The following is a 25169-nucleotide window of genomic DNA, read 5'->3' as shown; positions in this document are numbered from 1 at the left end:
AGTCAGTGTTCTGCAGATATTTCCCCAGAGCCTGAACAGTGAGTCACTCATTTGACAACTATAAGCTGATTTGCAATAATAATAGCTAGTATTAAAAACCAAAGGGAATAAGTAAAATTTTAGGACTTTTAAACATAATTATTTATTCCTTTAATTCTAAGCTACCCTATCAAAATGATTCTTATCAAAATTTACCTAGCAACAAAAAGATCCATCTTGTAATAAAGGAGCAATAAAATCAGCATTTGAAATCAAAGGCAGTGAGGGAATGGATATTTTTCTTATTTTCAAAAACACATTATTGTAATGTAGGCATTAATAAAAAGCACTCAGGCACTTCAAGAGAACATACACTAAAGACTTTAAAAGAAGCAAATTCAATATCAAATTTCTATTAGTTTCTGTAGTGCACAAAGGGAATTTTTAGTATATAGTACCTTAGTTGCCATGGTTATAAATTTTTAAAAGCATTGACAGTGTCTGTTTATTAGTGTAATTAATATTATCTCTATTTATAGATTCAAGCACTCTCTTCCCATATATACATACACATACAATTTGAAAAAATTCTTATTTTTCTTCCTTCTGGTGATTTGCTGATATTTTTATAAAAAACTAAAAATCTTTGGAGAAGGGTTGGGAATATCATAAAAGAAGGGAATATTTTACGTCTTCTTCAGGATTTTCTTCACAACTATGTTAATTTTATTTCCTTTATGGTGTAGCAGATCAGTTAAAAGAATTAACATTGTTTTTGCTTTTGTTCAGTTGTCTCATTGTCCAACTCTTTACAATCCCATTTGGGATTTTCTTGACAAAAATAATAGAGAGGTTTGTCATTTCCTTCTCTAGTTCATTTTACAGATGAGGAAATGGAGGCAAATAGAGTTATCACCTGCCTCGGATCAATCAGCTAATGAGTGTCTAAGGCCACATTTGAACTCAGGAAGATGAATCTTTCTGACTTCTGGCCTGCCACTGTATCCACTGTGCCACCTAGCTGCCAGAAAATACACTGTCATTTGTCATTTTTCGCTCAAGACTGATAGAAACAACATTTAGGTCATATGCTGGGTCAGTAAATAAAGGGCTGACTTTGTATGTGAAATAAGGAGTTGAGGTCTTGAAATTTCTATCTGGAAGTTATATTTTTAGTGAAATATCTGATTCCATAGCAGGTAAAGAGAACACATAGAATGAGAAAAAGATAGAACTCTAGGGTAGAATCATGAAGAGGTGGCAGGACATGAATGATGCTCCAAGATAGAATACTGAAGGCTTTTTGGACACAAAAAGAATCATTACTGAGCAGTGTCACTCAAGTCCATAAAAAAGAAAGTATTCCGATAGAGAGGAATGGTCAGCAATTTCAAATGCTACAAAAGGGTTAAGAAGTCTGAAGACAGAGAAAAGGCTAGTGGAATTAGCCACAAAGAAATTGATGTTGATGGATAATGAAGTTTCAGTTCAATGATGAGGATAGAAGCTATATTGTGAGGGGCTGAAAAATGAATGAGAGAACACAGTGGCAAAAAAGTATAGACAGATTTTTTTTCCCTCAGGATTTTGGGTGTGAGAAGGAGAAAAAAATACAAGATGAAGCTTGTGAGGATGGTAAGATTAAATTAAAGATTTTTTTTAAGAATGAGGAAGACTTAGACATATTTATAGACAGCAGGGAAGGAGCCAATAGAGAAAAGGAAACTGAAAATTAGAGAAGAAGAAACTGAAGGACTAAGTATCTCGAGGAGATGGATGAGATTGAAACCAAGGACACAAGTAAAGGGGTTGGTATTGGCAAGGAGAATAGACGACTCATCCTCTAAGTTTGGAGAAAATGATGTTTGGGTAAGAGGCTGATGATGAAGTTATCTGAAATATGGAACTGGGATAGAAGAAATTTATGATGAATGACTTCATTTTTTTCATTGAATTATTACACAAAGTACTCTGCTGAGAGGGAGGTGACAAACCATTGAGTATAGACACTTTGGAGAGTTCAATAGTAAAGATAGGGAAATAAAACCTCCTTTCTTCCCTCATGTATCTTATACTCTAAGATAAGGATGTTTTTTTTTCTCTCTCTCTCCCTCTCTCTCTCACACACACACTCACACACACACTCTCTCTCTCTCTCTCTCTCTCTCTCTCTCTCTCTCTCTCTCTCTCTCTCTCTCTCTCTCTCTCTCTCTCTCTCTAGAACCCATAGGCTAGGCAATTAGGGTTAAGTGACTTGCCAGGGTCATACAGTTTGGGTCCAGATTTGAATCCAAATCCTCTTGATTCCTGGCTTGGCTCTCTATTCACTGTGCTACCTAGCTGGCCCTCAAATAATTATAATATAAAATAATATGTAACAAAATAGCTGATAAAGTGAAACATTACAACTGTAAAAAAAATAGTGAAAACAAAATGGAAATATCAGGGAAGACATAATAAGCTCACAAAATTTTGTTCTAAAAGAGACCTTAAAGATTATAAGTAGAACTGGTGTATTTTACAGAAGGGAAACCAAGGTCAAGAGACTATATGGCCAAGATTATAGTGGTAGCCAAACTTAGATTTAAACTGAAGTACTACAAGTCCAAATATTGTGCTCTTTTTACAATCTAATCCTTCCTCTCTTCATCCCAGAGGCAGTATGCACTTAGGAGTAGCTATCCAATCAGTAAGAATGTTCCCAGAGCAGGACAGATGGCATGATTTCAGATTTCAGGCATAGGAAATAATGTGAGCAAAGGTCATATAAAGACAGGTACACATGGAGGGCGGGCAGTGAGCAGTTTGATTTAGTGGAAGCATATGTCATGTGGAGGAGAGAAGAATGAGAAAAAGTTTGAAAGATAAGATGCTGCTAGATCACAGAAAGTCTTGATGGAAGCTAAGATGTAAAACTGAGGTCAAGATATGTATTTCATTGTTTCATTTAGTGAATTTTGACAGATTAGTGCTTTTTTCAGTTATACGAGTGGGTATGAACCATTTATATGTACTTATTCAAATATATATGTATATACATATACATATATACATATATATATGAATTTTAAAATTTGATTTGTTATTCTTCCTTAAGGCAGATCCTTACAAGGAACTCCCTCTATCAATACAGATTGGGCCCTGCTCCGTCTTAGCCTTAGAGAAAGTCATTTTCCCAGGGTCACATAGTAAGGCCCTGGAGGAACTTGAAACCCATGTCTTTCTATCTCTCAGGTCAGTTCTCTATCCATTACATCATGTTGCCACTAAAAAACAATAAATTGTCTTTAAACAAAACAAATAACAGAAGAAACTTTCTTCAATTCTTTTAAAAATCACATGTGCAAAACCTTTTCCTATAGAACTATTCTGTCATACATGATGACATTTCACAAAATTTTAAGCCTAAACACCCTTAGGAAAAATAAAAATGACAGACTTGATCTATTAAAAATTTTATTTAATTCTTACTTTCTGTCTTAGTAACAATTCTAAGACAGAAGAGCAGCAGGTGCTAGGCAAACAGAGTTAGCTTGACTTGACCAGGGTTACAAAACTAGGAAGTGTCTGAGGCCATATTCGAATCCAGGTTCTCCTGAATCTAGGGTTGGCGTTCTATCCACTATGCCACCTAGCTGTCCCCCATCTCCTGCAATTTCTTTATAGGAGGTGTTCATAACCTTCTTGGGGGTCATTGATCCTACTGGCAGTCTGGAGGAATTTGTGGATCTCTTCTCAAAAATTATGTTTTTAAATGAAGACAGTGACATATATTGCAAAAGGATTGCAAAAGAAACCAGTTATATTGAAATAGAATTATCAAAATAAGTACAAAAACAAGTTTACTCATTATGGTTAAGAACTGTTCTTTTTTGAGCCAGGATTCCTGATGTTGAAATGTTATAGGCTTTTATTTCACAGTCTTTATATTAACTTCACCTGGCCATTGCAGCTGCTTAGAACCTAACTGTGTTATGGATTACTTCTAAATCTCAAGGAGTGGGAGCTGGGGCAGAAACTATAAGGAATCTCAACTAGTTAGCCAAAGTGAAAAGCTATTACCCACAAGAAGTTGGCAATAAAAATTCAGATAGAAACATTAAATTCTCTAGGGAATAAAATTTTTAACATACTGCAAAGTGACACAAGAAACTATAACAGATACAATATATAAAAGAAAAACAGATCTTTAAAGAACATAAATGGGAATATCACATTAACAATACAGAATAGCACAAAAAATAAACTCACTGTTGGGTCTTGCGTCTCTCGAAGTTTGTGTGTAAATGATAACAATTTCTCCACAGCATCTTGAGGTACATTTGAAACCTATATGATAAAAGAGTTTAGAGAGAAAATAAGAAAAGGAAACCATTTTGGCTGATCAAACTAAAAAACATCATTTAATCACTGAAGAAGTCACATTTAAAATTGCCAAACTCAGGGCCAGTTAAATAATATTATAATATTAAATCACAGTTCATTTAATGACTGGACAAAAGGCAGCAGACCTCACAGTCACACAACTATTTTAACTAGCTAAAAATTATAGGCAGAGTTTATAATATTTCCTTCTGGAAAAATGTAAGTGAAGGCAGGAGCAAGTATGCTGGCGTTGTGGAAAGAGGATAAGTCATTAACACCAAAAAATCAGGGTACCTAAATAAAAATGCGAAGTGGTCTTTTAAAAAAGGATATTATATATATGTATAACCCAGTGGAATTGCTTGTCAGCTCCAGGAGGGGAGAGGGTAGAGAGGAAGAAGAGAACATGAATCATGTAACCATGGAAAAATATTTTTTAAATTAATTATTCAATTAATTAAAAAGGATATTATAGGCAAAAGTTTGATAAGTTCTTACCATCTCTTTAATCACTTGTATTTCTTCACTCCTGGCCAAAGGTTTCATATGATGGAAAAAGAACATAGTTAAGAATTCTGGTCCCAGCCACTGCTGTGAGCTGCTTCCTATGACAGGAGGTTCAGCCAAGGCAATGATCCGGAAGGATGGATGGATAGGATATATAGACCTAAAATGAAACATTTAGGGAAAAACACACATAACCTTTTTCTTCCATTTTTTCAATTGTGAAACTAAGTCTCAGCTTGCTGTTTGCAATGAAGATGCAATCCTGAAAGAAACACATTAGAGCTCAAATTTTTATTCTGAGTACATTCTTTGAAAAATCAATGAAGTAAAAACAGAAGAAATGGAACACTTGGAATAGGAAGGTAGGATTAAAAGGGAAAAAATGCATTATTGTTTCCAATACTTTTACTAGAGCCAGTGATACAACTTCACACTCAGTTTGAACTATATTTTGAAACTTTTAAAACCCAAATATATTACACAGTTTCTCTGTTGTTTCCGTAAAAGACATTTTTCTATGAAGTCTCCCTGGAATATAAGTACCATCTAATTTGCAACTATGACAACAACCCCTTCTTACATTAAAATTGAACCTCATCTCAGGGATTCTAATTCCTAACCATATGCCCCCAAGAGGTTTAAGACAGCCAGAAAAAAATATTCATGGCAGAAATTTTTCTGGTAGCAAAGAAATGAAAATACAGTTTAAGACTATGGAATAAATAATAGCCAAATAAATTGTGATACACTGATATAAAGGAATATTATAGCCCCATAAGAAAAGATGGATAGGAAGATTTCATAGAAGCCCACAGCAGAGATGAATTGGTGTAGCAAATACTATTTAAGATAAAATAATATTTAAAAATAAATACTGTAAAGAGAGGCACTTAAGGAAACTACAGTATTTTTAAAAGATACCCTAGCCAATAAAACAATGCCAATGTTAAATGTATTTCATAACAAGTAATAGAAACTAATTGCATTCATGTAGTACTTGAAAGTTTTAATACTGCTTTATATATTTGATCTCATAAAAGATTCACACAAACCCTGGGCATCTACAAGCATTGTGCTCTCTGTTTTAGAGGGAAGGACTCAGAGCTGGAAGAAGCTGCCTCTCCATTGTCACAAACTTCCCAAATGTCATAGCAGGTAAGTAATCACTCTTGACAAAGTTTAGAACTCTAAGAACTATGCTTAATTGAACTGCCCAAAGGGCTATACAGTAAAACAATAACTGTAGTTGACTTTGATATGCTTCTTTTGAACTTACACGAATCACACAGAAAGATATATTAATCTAATCAATCTGAAATCTGAACAAAAAGTTAGAAAAACTACATTTGGAGATACTAAATGGGGATATTAAAACCTATTCCTATACTACGTGCATAAAAACTGACCACTTAGTAGGGCAAAAAAAAGACATAAAAGTATTAAGAAAATTGAACCATTAAAGGTATCATTTATAGAACATTAAGGTAAAAAAGCTATAACTAAACAAAAATTTCAATTAAGTAAAATATGAACAAAGGCAGATTTTATGAAGAGGCTTTATAAGCAGATAATGGATTAGACATAAATAATACACAATTTTTGTTTCTGTTGTGAATTTCAAAACTACTCCACCCTATTCAGACCATTCTTTAGAAGATCAGATTTAGCTATTTCCTGATCAATAACAATAGAGATACTTGGAATAACAGAATCAGGTCTTGGAAACTACAATCTCCACCCTACTCAGTGTAACAAGATTAGGAAGGGCTGCAGCAAAATCAAGATTTAATTATTTGAGAATATGACCTTCAACAGACATGTGCAAAGGGGACAGACCTCTCAGCAGTCCTGGGTTAAGCTAGAGCCACCATTGGCACATGTGAGACGCAGGAAGTGAGGTATAGGACAGCCTCTGGAGGTCTCAGGACTTCCTGGGAGGAAGGCGAGAGGAGTGCGGAGGCTGAAGCTTGAGGTGGAGGAGCCCTGAGGACTATTTCCCTTTAGATTGCTCACTTGAGTGATAAGAACTGATCTCTTTTCTTGCCTTGGCTATCCAGGGCCTTTAGGCCCGCTTTGGCTCAGCCTGAGCAAAGTGGGTATTTAAACCCTCTTCTCCTCGCTCCCCTTTCCCTCTCTCCCTCCCTCCCTCCCTCTCTCCCTCTCTCCCTCTCTCCCTCTCTCCCTCCCTCTCTCCCTCTCTCCCTCTCTCTCTCTCTCTCCCTCTCTCTCCCTCTCTCTCTCATACTTTCTTCCTCCTGTTTGTAATTAAAACACCATAAAAAGGTTGGCAGCTGACTTGAGTGTTTCATTTAGGAATTACATAGCTGAATTCCTTGGCAACCTTGAATTAATATATATCAGTCTTTTAAAGTGATTTCAATATCACACTGTTGTACCACAGAAACAATGAATAAATCAAAGAAAACAATAACATTTAGCATACCAAATTTACAAGCTCTATCTAAAGTAATCTCTATCAGAAAATGTATAATTCTAAACACTTGCATTAGCAAAATAAACAGAAGACCAATTAACTGAACATGTAATATTATTAATTATATATATTACATATAATAATTATTAACAAAAATGAAAGTAGAAAATCTGAATATTAAAAGAGATAAATTTGAAGACAATTATCACTGAAGGGATAAAGCAACTTTAAAAAATTAATAAAATAACCCATTAATCACAATATAAAATGAGAAGAGAGGATTACTATGAACAAAAGATAAAGAAAATTATCAGAAGGAAAGTCACATTTTTTTGCCAAAAACATAGGTGAAATGATAATTAAAAAATACAAAATAGCCAGATTGAAAAAAATAGATAATCTAAACAATTTTATCTCAGAAAAAGAAATCAAGTCACAAATAAATAAATTGCGAAGAAAAATCTCCTGGTCCAGAAGTATCTACAAAGTGAATGTTTTCAAAACTTAAAGATAAAATATTTCCTATGTTTCAAAAACTACTTTAAAAAATGGAGACAGTAGGTATGTTACCAAATCCTTCTATGAGACAAATCTATTACTGGTTTCCAAACCTGGAAGATGTAATGCAAGAAGGAAAAATTATAAATCAGTAACACTAATAAATACTGAGATAAAAATATCAGCAAAGAAACTATGACAAATTTAATATTTTCACTATAATTAATCAATAATTAAAGAATGGTCCAATTCTAAGAAAAGCTAGAAATGCAATTTATCACTATAACAATAAAAATAACATTTATACAATTATATCAATAAGTGGAGAAGGCTTTAACAAAACATAGCTTTCATTTCTATAAAAACTACTAAAAAGCACAAAAATGAAACTTCCTTAATATTCATTCTGATCAAAAAGTCTATGTAAAATGAAGAAAAAATATTAAGGGCGACAGAGAAACACATCTAAATCTTCCAAAAGGTCAAATTGCAAAGAATGAATGCCTCACGGCTTCTCTGACATAATAGTAGAAATGCTAGTTACAGCAGTAAGAAAAGAAAAAGCTACAAAACAGGCAAAAAAGAGAAAAAACGACCATGCTCACAGATGATGATTTGATGATTCAATAAGATTAATTAGGACAAATTTTAACCAAAGCAGAGTAAGAAAATAAATTCATAAAACCATCAACTTCTCTGTATATTATCAATAATATGTAGCTTATGGGTTCAAAATTTCTGTATATTACCAATAATATATGTAAGACATAGTTTCAAAAATAGGAAGGGATATTCCATTTAGGATAACATTAAATATCTATGAATTATACTTACCAGTACAGGCAGAATTCATACAGAAACAGGAGTACCATATAATTTTTACAAAGAATACCTAAATAACTATAGAAATACTCAATTTTTGTGGTTATGCCAAAAAAGAATGAAGCTTCTACACAAATTTAATATTATAGTAAAATGATCTAAGAAACAAATATTCAGAAAATGCAAAACTCAAATTGATGACATGTTCTCTCCATGAAGAGAGAAATGCAACCCCTCCTGACCTGTACATCCTGTAAAAATATTGTTCATGCTCTGCCTAGGTTCAGTGCAAGGATCTATCAAGGTAATGTACCGGTAGTCTCTCTCACTTTTCCTTACATTGCAAGGCTACTGAGTTATACATTTATCGATGCAATGTTACCAGCCATCTTCTCTTCCTGTATATATTTCATTGATGACATCTTTTACTCTGTTCTTTGAAATTGGTCATTGGGAGTTATTCTTTATTGATGTCTGCTCACGCTTATCAAAAACTTCTCTATCACCCTCTGAGTGATGTTAATTTCTAATTATTTGAAGACTTTTATTTCCATGTCTTGTTTTTATCTAGCAATATAGGTTAAGTGGTTGTATTAGAAAGTTAGGTCCTTGATTCTGTAGTAAGTTTGGGGTCATTAAATATCTAAAAATTTCTTGAAGACAATAAATCAACTCAGTTGAATATGCCTCTTTTCTGCTGTTGCAGTGAAAGTGGTAAAGTAGTAAAAAACAGGGCAGTGGTTGCTAAAAATCAAAGTTTTTAGACCACACATAAATTGGATTAGAATGTGGACAACCTAAATGTGAGATCTTTGTTCAGAGACCAATGAGTCAATATATTGTTGGGAAAGCTCAATCATATTAATCTTGATGTTATTGCCAAAAATAAAACCAAAAGACGGAAGGTGACACTAAATTAAATGATGACTCATGGGCACTTCTTAGAGAAGGAAAGAAAGAGGAAGTAATGGAATTATTCGATCATAAGACAAAAAGGCACTTTCTTTTCTTTAGCGATCTGGTCATCAAAAATTTTAGTACTGATGACAAGTATCTTTAAAGATCAGAATGAAAATAATTACAATCTATATATTTGTATCACTTCTTTATGTATCTTATAAATGAAAGCATAGTAAGAAACTCATTGCATAGATTGTCCTCTAATTGTTTCTCTTCTAATTCTATCTGCATTTGATATTTGTTTTAAAAGTTTTTAACTTAATGTAATTCATTTTATCTTATCATTTTAATCATGAATTCTTCTACCAACACAGATGAAAGGCAATTTATTCCATGTTTATGATGTGACCTTTTAAATATAGATCATATCCATTTGGAACCTATTTGGTATATAGTATGAGGTTTGGGTCTAAGCCTAATTTCTGTCACTTTTCCAGGAAGTTTTTATTAAAATATGAGTATTCCTCCAGTAAATTACATCTTTGGATTTATCAAACACTATGTGATTTTAATTGTTTCCATTTCTATGCTGTGTCCTAACAGTGAATCCACTGATTAATCTCTAAATTAACAAAAATCATTACCAAGTCATTTAAATGACTACTTATTTAAAGTATTTTTTGAATTCTGATACTCACAAAACCCTATCCTTCTCATATTTTTAAATTATTACCCTTGAAATTCCTTAAATTTTATTTCTCCACATGAATCATTGTTATTATTTTTCCTAGTACTAGAAAACATCCATTTGGAAGTTTGGTTTAGCACTAAAGAGATAACTAATTCGGGTAGTATTGTCATTTTTATAATATTGGCTCAATCTCTCCATTAGCACTTGTTTTTCAATTTTTTTAGGTCTGTATTTTTTTAAAGATTATTTTATAATTAGATTTATATGGTTCTTTGAGTGCATCTGCTAAATATATTCCCAAATATTTTAAAGCTTTTGTAGTTATCTTTAATGTAATTTCCCTTTCTAGCTATTTCTGCTGAGTTTTGTTTGTAACACCCAGGAATGCTAATAATTTACAGGGGTTTATTTAAAATTCTACAACTTTACTGACTTTATATCAATTAGTTTTTTAAATCTAGGTCTATTAAGGAACCCCCCCCTTTTATATTTTAAATTTCACTCTGAATTTGATGTTTTTCTTTCAAGTAGTTATGAGAAATACTAATAGGTACATATGCATTAAGTATAGCTATTGATTCATTAACTATGGTACCTCTCAGCCTAATGTAATTTCCCTCCCCAGCTCTTTTTATCATGTCTACATTTACTCTACCATTATATATTTGGCTCAAACATAACAGATTTTATTCCAATCCCACATTTTTATTATATGTGAACCTGTTTTTCAAGTGTGTTTCTTAAAAACAACTAATTGTTTGATAATGTTTTCTAATTCATTATGCTATTTATTTTGTTCCATTTCAGGGTTGAGTACATTCCAATTATATTCATAGTTATTACTCTTAAATATATACTTTCTGTATTCTGTCCTCTCATACTTTTTCCTTTGGACTCCCATCTACCCCTTATTGGGTCAGTGGATAAAGAGGTGGGTCTGGAGTCAAGAAGACTTGAGTTCAAATCTAGCCTTAGATACTTCCTAGTTGTGTGACTCTGGCCAAGTCCAACCACTCCAAAATCTTTGCCAAGAAAACCCCATGGTTAGTACTGATGTGCTATGATCCATGGGGTCATGAAGGATTGAATACAACTGAACAACTGGACTATAATAACCCTCTTTAGAAATAAGAGGGTAGTAAAAAGGTAGTAGTTAGCTCACACTTGTGATCTCAAGATGAGATGCCACGCATTCAGATTCTATTACAGAGAACACAATCCTAGTAGTTTGAATGCAAGTTTGCCTAAAAGAGAATTTTATGGATAACTCACACAAGGTGAACACTCACAAAGAGGTCAAAAGAAGTGATACAAGAACATTCTCAAGGTCCCTCTGAAGAAAATGCTGGTATTGATTGTCAGACATGGGGGACACGCTGGCATAGGGCATGTCTATCAAAGAAGGTGCTATACTCTATGAGCACAGCAGAACTGCAGCAATTCAAAAGAAAAGAGATGAGCAAATTTAGAGACATCTGCTTCCCAAATGTTCCCATGAGCTATTTGTGCTCAATCTGTAGTAGAGATTTCTAAGCTTGTATCAGGCTGATTAGTCCCAATTGGACACACTATACAATAACCTCAATGTAGTGATGTCATTTTGTTCCTCTTCCAGTACAAAGGACAGCAACCAACCAACCAACTTGTGAGCTATCCTAAAGGTTCATAAATCATTTGTATAAGATAAAAAAAAACCTTATCTTACAATTTATACTCAATGCTATATATTTGTTTCAAGGCAGAAGAGTGGCAAGGGTGAGGCAATGGGGGTTGTGACTTTTCCAAGGTCACACAGCTAGGAAGTGGCTGAGGCCAGATTTGAATCCAGGATCTCTGGGCCTGGCTCTCAATCCACTGAGCCTTAACTAACTACCCCCTTAAGATATTTTTAAAAGAACTTAAGAAAAGATATTGCCAATGACCTGGATTAGAAAAGCAAATCCACTGGATAAAATGCTATAAGGACCATCATAATTCCAGATGGCCTAAAAAGATGACAGCTGCTTTCAGAAATCAGATACTAACTATATTCATGAGACTCTAAGTGAGCCTTTAGATATAATGAACAGAATTCTGGGGTTTGGGTCACCCATTCCCTTTGGTCCTCTTCATGTACTAATATTTTATTTTGATTATTAAAAAATTGTGCCAAAAAAGGGAAATGCCCCCCAAAGGCTCCTCACCAATGCTTCTATCAATTATGTTTAATGTTTAGAAAAACTTAAATATAGTCAGACCCTCCAAGAAATGTATCAGGCCTTTGAGTCCTTATGTATCCTGATGAGACAGTCCTGAAATGCACAGATATCATATATGGAATGAATCACCAAGGAGACTACTATATCTCCCAATGAATCAGAGGGCGGATGTATGTAAAAAGTTAATAAATCTGTATCCCTTTTTGGCACTCCAAGAGAACCTCTGGATTTTAAAGAAAAAATAATTCTGATCTTAAGACTGAAGCTATGAACTTGTTTCTCCCCATGTCCTAAAGCAGGGCAGAGACAAGTTCTTTGTTTATTTGTAAAAAAAGCTTCTTGGATGATGAAGCAATTAAATAAGATAGGCAGAGTCATGCAAAGAAATGTGCATGTCAACTGGTGTTGATTCTTGTCATCTGCAAGACTTGCTTCTTCTTGGGACTGAGTTTGGAGTCCTCCAATCAAAGAATTTTGGAAAGGGATGTCATAAAGAGTATAAAGTGATGGAGGGGGAGGAAACTGTTCTCTTTCTTTGAAATCTTGAATTGAAGAAGCAATGCAGTACAACCTGGCTCAGTGGATATGGCTCACTTGTGAGGCAGAGAAGCAACTACAAAAGTGGCCAGTTACATGTGGTTCATGACTTTTTTTTCCTCTGGCCCACTTTTTATTATTTAATAAATAATTATAAATTAACATATAGTCTCTAGAGAATTTTAATCATATAAACCATAAATGAAATAGCTTATTTCTTCTCTGTGGCATCTCTTTTCTTGTCCTTGTCCTACTCATAATTCTAGGTTTTTCCTCTTTCTTGCTTTTCTATTAACCTCATTTTCATATTCCTTTCTTCAAAATTTGAATTCATTTTTATTAAAATTATTCCCTTACCAATCCTGTCCTTATATTCTTCTCTCTACCTCCTTTCTCCTTGTTCCCTCTTATATACCTTCTGAGTTTTATGTATTTCTATTCCAAAAATATCCTAGTGCATGTAAGTGTTGTTATTTACACCAACTTCTCCTTTTCCCAAGTATAGACCCCTATCCCTCTTGTCTTTCTTTTTAGATCATTAAAACACAAAACAACTCATAGGATCTCTTGTCATTTTTGCTTTTCTCTATGTGCTTTAAATATATTGGTGTTGGGGTTGCTAGGTGGTTCAGTATAGTACCAGGTCTGGAGTCTGGAAGTCCTAGGTTCGAATCTGACCTCAGATACTTCCTCGTTATATAACCCTAGACAAGTCCCTTAACTCCAATTGCCTAGCTTTTACTACTCTTCTGCCTTGGAACTGATAATTAATAAAAAGAAAGTAAAGGAGGTGTGTGTGGGGGTGGGTATGTGCATAAACAAACAAACAAATAAATAAATAAATATATATATATATATATATATATATATATGTTTTGTGTTTTAGGGGTTTTAGAAGATACTTATCTTTTAACTCAATTAATCTTTAGCCATCCTTTCTTCTATGAGCTCCTCATTCAGCTGCTATTGCCACAAATTACAATGGGCCTTTTCCCTACCACTAGGCTTGGTGTAGCTGGTACCAAGTGGACCCCTTCCCATCTCTCAGGGCTATCCTTTCTTCTATTTTCTATATACCCTGGTTTGTCTGTCTCAATATCTACATATGATTTGGTTGGGAAGGTCCCTTCTGTAAAACCCAGAGCTATGTGGAGAAATTTATAGGCAATTCACTTTTAGACAGTTATATTTCTAGGCCTACCAGGAGCAGCAGTAGTAAAGACAGAGCCCTCTATGTCACAGCACACCACCTTCCTACAATCCTGCCAATATAGGCTATCCTGATTCATGTTTCTGGATTTTAGAAATCAGCACCAAAAGAAAACATTACTAGTGAACTCTACCTTACCTAAAATCAAAGGCAGCAACAATTAGAGCTAATTTTTCATTCTTCCACAGACCATGCCTACATTTTCAATTCATTACACCAAAAAAAAAGCTTGTCATTTCCTTTTCATCTAGGATTTTGATTTCATTTTTAGTACTGAATTTTATATTTGTATGTAATACTCAAATTTAAAATTCTGAATTATAAATTATAATTTGGTTTCTTTCTGAGATACTAATAAAACAACAAAAATGTAAGGGAACATTACTAGAAAATGGTTGGCAAAATCCTTTATTCTCATCTGAAGTAGTCATTAAGGTAAAATTTGAAGCAAATACTTGGGGTGACAAAAACAGGACATATCTAAAAAATTATGTGAAATATAACATAAAGCAAACATACACACAAATATATCTGTTAGAGACTATCATGTATATACATACAAATGTATGTAAAAAGATTATAAAATAGCAAACAATTTTGTTATAACCAAAACAATCGAGGCAATTTTAAATTAAAATTTCACTGTATTTTATCACAAAATATAGCTTGGCTTTTAAATATTTGATATTACAATCAATTAATATGTGCCAAATTTATGCAATGAAATCTGGAGTTGAACTATAATTGTAATATAGTATGATGTATATGCCTACTGTACTTCAAAAGCTTTCAAAAGTCATGAATAACATGGGTATCATTTATAATTTTTAAATTCCAAAAGTCCTTATGTATGCTATACAATCAAGTATAAATATAATGTAAACTATTCTTGCTATAGTTTTGGTATGTTTTAATTTGGTATAGATGTAAACATGTCTATTATTAAATCTATGGAATAAGATAATTTATTCTAAATAAAAATAAATTCTAAATAATAAATAATAATAAAAACCCTAATAAGGGCCCCCCTTATTTTCCTATAAGTACCACTTACAGAATAGTTAAACCACTAAGACTCTCAGTCTATATTCTAGATTAGACTTCCTATATGTGAATATATGCATATGCTCACACATGCAGGTATAGATCATATATATATATATATACATATGTGTATACTTATGTATATACATTTATACATGTACACATATAATGCATGAGTGTTATATATTTTTTACTTCAGTTAACTCTGGGTCTCCACATTCAGGAGGGGAGAAAAGGGAAAGGGAAAAGAAAAGGGAAGGCAAGGAGAGAGAAAATTACAAGATAGGTACTACCTTGTTCAAAAGATATGAATAGTGTTTTCAAAGGAAGAAATATAAATTTTCAGTAGCTACATTTTCAAAAAATTTTCTAAATCAGAGGTGTCAGACTCAAGGATCCAGGTCTGTAAGAGGCTCATGAAATCCCCAAATTCAGTCAAAACCAGATTAAAATGTAATTGGGAAATGTTTAACAAAATAAGTAAAAATGCAATGCAACATACATAATGTTAACATATGGTTTCCCAAGTCAATGTGGATCACAAGGATCTATTTCTATGTGAATTGTATTTGAATATACTAATATTTAAATATATTAAAAATAAAACATCTCTTAGATATCAACTTATACTCATCAGTTGGCAAAGTTTACAAAAAGGAAAATGACAAAGGCTGTGGGAAAAGATGTACCTTAGTGCATGGTTGGTAGAACTCTAAGCTGATCTGGTCATTCTGTAATGTAGTTTTGAAGTTTGTCCCCAAAGGAATTAAGTTATATTTACTCTTTGACTCAGTGATATTACTACTAAGTCAATACTTCTAGAAAATCAAAGAAAGAGGAAAAGGACCCAAATGTATAATAATATTTACAGCATCCTTTTCTGAGGTAGCAAATTGGAAATGGAAAGAATGATCATTATTTGGAGAATGGCTAAACAAGTTAAGGACTTTGCATCATGGTTTACCATTATGCTATACTAATGACAAGGAGGGATGATTTCAGAGAAGAAGAGGTTTAAATGAATACTTATATACAGGGTAAAGTGAGTAGGTGAACAATGTACACAATAACCACCATACCCTAAATACAAACAATTTTGAAAGACTTAGGAACTCTGATCAACCTAATTCCACAGAACTCATGATGAAACATGCTATGTACCTCTAATAGAGATGATGAAACCAAAGAATACAGGTTGAGATGATTTTCAACAACATAATCAATGTGAAAATTTGTTTCCTTTGACTATACATATTGAGGTAAGAGGAATTTTGTTTTTCTTTCTCAATTAGGAAGAGGGAAAGAAAGTGGGTCTTCATTTTAAAAAAGCATAATAAAAAATTCACCTGCAGCTGATGATGTTAGAGTTGAATGGGAGCACTCAAATGAAAAGACAAGACCCATCCACTGTCATTGAGCTAGTATGTGTCAAAAGCAGAACCAGAATCAATGTCCAATATGGATAGTATTTTACCAATGGAAATTATATTAAAGAAGAGGTATTAACATATGTTTTGTCACTAAGCCCCAAAGGCAATGGGACCACAGGAGTCTAAGGATCATGGGACTTTTCCATCTAGCCTGAAGTTGAAACCTTTCAGAGATGATGTCCTCTCTCCCATTAGAGGGTGACCTTGAGAAAAGAGATTGCTTTCCTTTTCCAATTGTATTTCTAATGATTAAAGCACAGTTTTGTACATAATAAAAAATTTTTTTCAAACCCTTAGGTTCCATCTTTGAATCAATGTTGTGTATTAGTTCCAAGACAGAAGAAGGGTAAGAATGTGATTTGTCCAGGGTCACACAGCCAGAAAGTATCTGCACTCATATTTGAACCCAAGACCTTCTGTCTCTAGGTCTAGCTCTCAATCTATTGAGCCATCTAGCTGCCCACCATGATAAATGTTTAGTATTTGCTTGCTCATTTGCTTCTTTCATTCATTCATTCATTCATTCATTCATTCATTCATTCATTCATTCATTCATGTTTTCCTGACTCCAAGGTCGGCCCTTATCAACTTCATCACTCTGCCTGTACTATTATTAAATCGAAAATATCCCCTTAAGAGTTCATTTACCTGTTTAACTTACACTCTACATTACCAAAATCCTAGTTACTAAGTAATGTTTGTTTTTCCAGATATATATTGCTCCTGAGTCATTTTATTAGGCTGTTGCCCCTACACTGCCTGAAGTTTCAATAGGCTTTCCCTTTACCCTGATCTGTAGTTAAAGAATATGGTGGGAGGCCTATGAGGAAGAGAGCTACATATACTCTCCCATATCAAGAACCCCTTATGGGACCTTTAGATTTTCTCATTTGAGGAAGAAATGTTATGTTAAAGAAATCTAAGCTTAGGTTTACTAGAAAGAAGGAGAAAAATCCATACTAGATTTCAAACATGATGCATCTATAAACAAAATAAATTTACAGTACTTCTAATCAGACTACAGGCAAAGTAGGATCAAAATAAAAGTCATCCAAGAATGAGAAAGTGAAAGTTACTAAAACCAAATCACATATGGACTGTTTGAAAAAATTGGTGATGTGGTCTCAATAATAATGGTATGAACAGATTCGCAGAATCTGGGCTTGGAGGAACAGTTGTGGGAGTGTCATATGAAACCAGCTAGGTGCTGCCCTGGATAAAGTGCTGATTTGGTGTCAATTTCAATCCTGAATCCCTAATCATTTATTTAGTGCTTTGAGGCTTGCAAAGATATATATATATGTGTGTGTGTGTGTGTGTGTGTACACATACACACATCTCAATTAATCATATACAACAATGCTTGGAGGTAGGGGGCATTGTTCTATTTTACATATAAAGAAACTGAGGCTGAGAGGCAAAATTAGTCTAAAGCAAGATTTAAATTCAAGTCTTGTTCATTCCCAATCCAACATCTATACACAAGGCCACTAGGTCTAGTATGACCCTGGTCAAGTCACTTGGACTATAATACCATTTCCTCATGTGTAAAATGTTGACAAAAGCCCCAATCTTTTCAGGGCTCTTAAGAGGATCAAATCTAATGCTATTTTATATGGAAAGTTATTTGCATACCTCAAAGTCCCACATATTGGGTATGATTATTAATTATCATAATCAATAAGTATTGATAAAGTGCTTACAATGAAGGAATTGTTTAGTGCTGGGTAATATAAAGAGGGAGGCAAAAACTATAGTCTCTATCCTCAAGAAACACATATTCTAATGAGAGAAATAAAATGCAAATAACTATTTAAAATAAGATACACACACTACAAATGGGAGGTTATCTCAGAAGGAAGGCATGTACAGTGTGTGTGTGGGGTGAAGTGAGGGACAGGGGTCTCTCAAAGTGGGATTTGAGTTGAGCCTTGAGGGAAATCAGGACAATCAGGAAGCAGAGAAGAGAAGGATAGGATTTCAGTCATGAGAAAAAAATAATCAGAATGTAGAGTGTCAAATGTAAGGAACAGCAAGAGGCCAGAACAGCTGGATAAAACAGGGCATAAAGACAAAGGTGGGAAGGAGGCCGGGTTTTTAAGGGCTTTAAAATCCACAACAAATATCTTTATATTTGATCTTGGAGGTAATAAAGAGTCACTGCAGTTTAGAGAGGTAGGGAGGGTTGTAGCATGGTTACTTACAGGGTAAGAAAATCACTTTGGCAGCTAAACAGAGGAGGGACTAGAACAAGGAGATGAAGCAGCAGCTGGTATTAAAGTGTTTGATAGGCCACAGAATCATAACTTCTGTGAGCTAGACAGGAGCTTGGACACTAGATCAGTCTTTTCATTGAGGCAGCTCACAGTGTACTAGATAACAGCACCCTCAGCCCAGAATCAGGAAGACCTGAGTTCATACATGTCTCCTACTTTGTAGGCACCTACTAAACTGAAGGAAGCAGGAGGAGGCAGGAGAAGGAAGCCATCATAGGAGCATTAGGGAGAGGTCCAAAGGGCTGCAGCTGAGCAGAAAAAGCAGAAATAGTTGGGCTGGGAACTGCCCTTAAATGGAGGCTTGGGGGGGGGGGGACTCTTTGCTTCAAGCTCTAGTCAGAAGGGTAGAGGCTCTGATAAGGTGTGAGGACTAAGATGATATGATCTTAAAGAACGAGGAGTGTGCTAGGACCATGTTGGAGAAACCCAAAGTAGTGTAGCAGAGTGGGAAAAGTATTTAACTACTATACATGTGCTAGTCCTTCCCCACTTTACATTTATGCTTTCTATATTTTCTACATGCATGCTATCCACCTTAGAATATATCTTTGGAAGTAGAGGATTGTTTTACTTTTCATTACTTATATACTCAGCACTTAGCATAGTGCCTGGCACACAAAAGGTGCTCAGTAAATGACTTGATTCATAACTAACAACAGTTCTGGACAGTTACTCCAGGCAAATATGCATAAAGAGAGAGAATATAAAAAGTCAAACCAAAACAACAGAGGCAGCTAAATAGCACAGTGGATAAAGCACCAGGCCTGGAGTTGGGAGGTCATAGGTTTGAATCTCACCTCAGATTCTTCCTAGCTATGTGACCCTGGGCGAATCACTTGCCCCCAATTGCCTACCTATTACTACTCTTCTCCTTTGGAATTGATACTTACTATCAATTCTAACAAGGGAAGGGTTTAAAAAATAATAATAATGACTAAGATTTATCTCTAACTACTGGAAAGATCTCAAGGAACAAACAGAATTGTGCTTCTTTTATATTTAGGTGGGAAATATTCTATACTTTAAAGAGGTATCTTAGAGAAAACAAAGTGAGGGGTCTGAGTACCACTGGTTACTATCTGAATCACATGAGATAAATCTGTGATATGATTTTGGGAAGTGTTCCTCCAGGTGCTTCCATCTACAATAACTATTTGTGATCATTAAAAAGGATTTTTTCATTCATTCACAAAAGAAGGATGTGAAGTAAAACATTTTAACATTTAATTCCTCCCAGGATATCGGCAAGAATTACATCCTTCCCCTCTTCCTAAAAGAGCCTGGCACACATCCCTACTGTGAACTGTTGTCTAGCTCCCTGGAGAAGTCATATAGCAGTAAGTAGAGAGTGCTGGATATTAATTCCATTGAATTCAATTTTTCATTTATTCTGTTTTCATTATGTCCAAGACACTGTGCTGAATGCTGAAGATACAAACATCAAATAGTGACTAGTCTTTGTCTTCAGCTGACATCCCCCCGCAGGGAGGGAACATTTCAATGTGTAACTAGATGAGTAAATGCAAGCAAGCACCAATAACAGAGGAAGGCCTTCACAAAGAAGGCAGCACCTGAGGCTTGAAGGAAGCCAGGCATTCTAAAAAGTGCAGGTAAGACAAGAGGACATTTCCCAAGGAAATGTCACACAAAAGCTTTGGACATGGCAGGTAGAAGGCAGAGTGCCAAGGGCAGGCAGAAGGCCACTACATATCTGTAGAATGAGTTATAAGAACAGTAAGAGAAAAAGTCTGGAAAATTAGGCAGAAGCCAGATTGTGGAAGGTTTTAAACATCAGATTGAGGAATGTGTATTTTATCCTCATGACAACTCCAGATTTCCTAGCAGGGATTACAGTCAGGGTTGTCTCTGTTGGGGGAGTGGTACCAGCATTGAGAAGACCAGTAAAATTAAAAGGCTGTTCTAGTATTTAAGGTAAGAAGTGAGGAGGCTCTGAGGTAGGAGAGTGGTCTTGTGAAGAAGGGAAAGCACAGATACAAAGGATATTCAATAGGACTTGACAACTGAATTTAATGAATGTACAAACCAGGTTGAATAGAAGGAAAGTTGTGCTATTATCAGGAATAGGGAAGTTTAGAGGATGCCTGGTTTTAGAAGAGAAAATATATTCCATTTGGGAAATACCAAATTTGAGAAGCCAATGAATAGTTCATGATGTGATTCCTTAATGAACAATTCATGCAAATTTATCTAGTAACTGGGATATGAGGGTATAGGAAGTCAAAAAATAGGATAATGATCTTTGTAGTTGGCTACTTCAAGAAGTTAACAATCAATCTAGTCACTGTATCAATAATATTAGGGGCAGGTAGGTGGCTCAGTGGATAGAGTGACAGTATGAGTTATTATAATGAATAAAGCTACATAATAAACAAAGATAAGGAACTCATAATTATAATTATGTACTCCAGTTATTTTCCTATACCGATTTCCTCTTATAAGGAAGATGCCTTGAAAAAGGTGTCTACACTGGCTGCCTTTGTTTTCCTTCCCCACACTCTCTTCTAAATGTTCTGCAATCAAGCTTCTGATCTCATTATTCTATTGAAATTGGTTTCTCCAGAAAAACCACAGGTATCTTCATTGACAAATACAGTGGCCTTTTATACATCCTTCCTTCTTGATCTCTGCAATATCTAACATTACAGATTACCTTCTTTTCAGGGATACCTTCTCTTTTAAAGTCTTCTTACTTGTCTCACTGCTTCTCAGTCTCCTTTGCTGGATCTTCACCCAAGTCATGGATATGATATCTTCTAAGGCTCTGCCCTAGCCCTCTTCACTTTTCTCTCTATACTTTCTCACTTAGTGATTGCATCAGCTCCAAGGAATTAAATTATTATTCCTATTCCCATCTCCCTCAGGTTTCTATTATTGCATTGTCACCTGTGTATTGGCTAGTTCAACCTAAAGAGATCATAGGCATCTCAAATTTAAATATCAAAATCCAAACTCATTATCTTTCTGTCTTCCCCATCCCTCTTCTAAACTTTTCTTTATTTTTAAGGCATCACCATCACCTAAGATCAAAATGTTGGTGTTATCCTCAACTCCTTTCTCTTGTGCATATTATATGTCCAAATAGTTGCTGAAATTTTTTTCTCTATGTGAAGATAGGATTAACTCTCCCCTTGTCTATTTTTAGCTAATCAAATAAATCAATAACTTAAAGTACCCCTACTTACCATTAAGTACCAGAGTTCACAAGTCAGTTACTAGAGTAAGTTCACACCTCCAAAGGCCACTTTTACATCCCCCACCACCACCAGCAGGGCTAGATAAACTGAAAGACTACAATTGGTTTCTGTGAAGAAGGGAGAGTGACAGGAAGTGACATGGAAAAAGAAGTATAAAAGAAGAGACCAGCATGGTCTGGGGATTAGTCCTTTCCTGGCATTTGGAGTGAGTGGCTGAGATTCCTGCCTTGGCTTGGGAGGAGGCTGGACTGGTAGAACTCTGGCTGAAAACACCACCAGGACTTCTGGCTGAGGGTTACTGGGAAATCCACTTGGAGAAAGGGACTTGAGAAAGCCCCTCACTGGGCTGAGCCGGTCTTCACCAGAGAAGGGCTAGTAGGCTTATTAGGAATCTGTTTCTTTATCTACATTTTACACTTTCACTCTTTCTACCTTTTTGTAAATAAAAGCTGCTAAAAATCATCTTGACTTAAGCTACAATATTTTAAAATCTGGGACCACAATATTATTTTATGCCTCTCTTATTTAGAAAAAATCTAAATTTAAACTTTACATCTACTACACATCTCAGGCATGTCCCCTTCTCTCCACTGACACCACCACTGCCCTCACTCATGCCTTTATCACTTCTCATATGGACTACTGCAGTAAACTTCTTCGACCTCCTCTAGGCCTTTACTGGATTTCTTAGTGCCTGTTCTTCTAAGGCTACCTTTGATCTCTTTATATACCACCTTATATATGTATATGTTGTTTCCCCTATTAAGATGGAAGCCCTTTGAGGGCAGCAAATGATCTTGCTTTTTGGAGAGTGGTGATCCTTGGTTCTTGATATAGTGCTAGGCACATAAAAGTGCTTAATAAATGCTTACTGATTGACTGATTCTATTGGTGAGAAAGAAAGAAAACGTGGCATAAACCTGGCATGGACTTGTATTTTGGAAGACTGAATTAACATTCCATCTGATTTAGTTTAAAAGTTACATGATCAGTGGAGATCAATGACTAAAATGTTCATTTTCCTTATCTGTAAAATGGAGATGAGAATAGTTAAATATCTTCTTCATAGAATTATTGTAAAGAAAGCATTTTTCAAACTATATAATGCTTAGAATAGCATAAGTATACATAAGAATGAGTTATTACAATGAATATAAAGCTATATAATTATTCAACATCTTCACTGAATTATTAAGAATTAAAGTAATTTAAGAATAGTTCATACATGAAAAAAATTCAAAAATACTATCATTGTATTCCAAAGTTCAAACAAAATGCAATTATTTTGTAGAAGTTTAAAATTTTAAACAATGATGATCATAATAAAAAAGATTTAATTGAATCAAGCAACCAAAAAAAACCCAATTTTAATCTCTGACATTTTGAATAGCAAAATAAAGGCTCTCCCAAATTACCTCTTCTTTAGTTGTTCATCAGATAGTTGTAGCTCTTCTTTTAAATGCTGATACCTGTCCTCTCTCAGCAGCCTTGAGCCATCATATAAAGACAGTTCTCTATCATGGATTAACCTAATGGCATTAAGGAGGAAGAGGAAAGAATCAAATTCCTGCCTTATTAGCTACTGGGGCTAAGAACATTGTTGGATAATCTTAGATACTTCTGCTATAGCAACTGCTAACTGCTCTGCTGGCTTCCATGTTAGAGAGCCAGATCATAAAGACTGAGCGTTGTTGCCTGTAGTTCTTTAAATGGGACCAGAGAGCTTATTGCTAGTAGGAGGAGTATTTTGTTGCTGATGCACAGATCTTAACAGTGCTTTCATATATATAATCTCATTTGAGCCTCAGCACCTGGAAAGGGGGGGTATTCCACATAAAGAACACTTTCTTTCAGGTACTGGCCGGCCCTTAATTCTGCTCAGATACCATTAGGCCACAGACTACTTCAAAGCTCCTGTTACCTATTTTGGAGCTATTCCAAATATTCCCTAAGTCATTAAGACAACTGTTTACTGCAGTACATCATTATAGAGTTGGGATAAGGGGAAAAAACATCTGAGGGGTCACACATGGAAGTGGATCAGGATTTTCTATTGAAAGGCAGAGGTAGATGAAGGGTTTTTATAGGGGAAACGGGAGGTTTTCTTCTTATAACATGTCGATAATAGAGGAATGCTTCTGTATTATTGTCATTTCTGTCTTTTCTAATATTTAAGAAATGCAAATACATATTTAAAATGAATCAGATCGGCAATTTTCATACTGCCTATAAGTGTTTTGGCCTCTTGAACACTTTCAATAACTAGCATGAAAGGAAAGGTGTTCAGGCTAGTATAATATAATTTTCAAGATCCTCTCCCCAGTTGTAAAAATGAAACATGAAGGAAAAAGAGTAATTTTATTATCATTCTATTTGAACTACAGGAGATGAGGCTGTTTCCCAATGAAAACAACAAACTGAGATTTACTTTTCAAAACAATTGCAGACAAGGAAGTTAGGATTTTTTTTCTAAGGTGAAAATAAGAAAAAATACTTAATTTCACATAAACTTATCTTGGAATTTAAAAATAGGACTATTAGGCCATTACATAAAAAAATTTGACAATTATTTACCCTTTTTATTGGGGGGGGCAGACATGGGGTGTTATATTTTCAGTATTTCCAAAAAGCAAGAAAGATGGAGAATTGTTTGACCTGTGCCTCACGGAGCATCTGAAAATAATGAAATTGTGTCTCAGTGCAAGAAAATTCCAAGTATAATAAATTTGGGGCTTTATTTTCTTTGCAGTTTTAAGATACAGAACTTAATATAAAACCTGGGTTGGGGAAGAATAAGGCCTAGTTTTTTTTAACATAGTTAATTTGAGAATTTGTTTCTCCTGGATGAGCATATTTATTATAATTTGTTATATATTTATAAGAAATCATGTATATTGTATTATTGTTAATGTAAGGTATTATATTATGTAAAAGAAAAGATTAGGAGTTTCCTACAGCTCCATCCTTTTTCCTTGGGGGAAAAACTATTTACCTAAAGTCTGAGCTCAAAATCATTAATCTATACACCCAGATACAACCCCTCCATATAGTATATGTGCATGT

The 25169-nt window shown here is 34.6% G+C and overlaps 1 protein-coding gene across 3 annotated transcripts in view; it reads right to left on the bottom strand.

The window, feature by feature from the left end:
* Positions 1-25169, bottom strand: part of VWA8 (von Willebrand factor A domain containing 8) — a 463626-nt gene that overhangs the window by 288214 nt on the left and 150243 nt on the right. For all 3 annotated transcript variants that reach the window (XM_016425025.2, XM_007501527.3, XM_056807819.1), the window contains 3 exons: positions 23522-23635; positions 4843-5011; positions 4231-4308 (listed from right to left, as the gene is read on the bottom strand). In XM_016425025.2, the coding sequence (XP_016280511.2) occupies positions 4231-4308; positions 4843-5011; positions 23522-23635 (361 nt within the window). The remainder of the gene's footprint in view (positions 1-4230; positions 4309-4842; positions 5012-23521; positions 23636-25169) is intronic.

Source organism: Monodelphis domestica, chromosome 8, assembly GCF_027887165.1.
Source record: "Monodelphis domestica isolate mMonDom1 chromosome 8, mMonDom1.pri, whole genome shotgun sequence".
Lineage (NCBI taxonomy): Eukaryota > Metazoa > Chordata > Mammalia > Didelphimorphia > Didelphidae > Monodelphis > Monodelphis domestica.
This window is presented reverse-complemented; position numbering and strand designations above follow the sequence as displayed.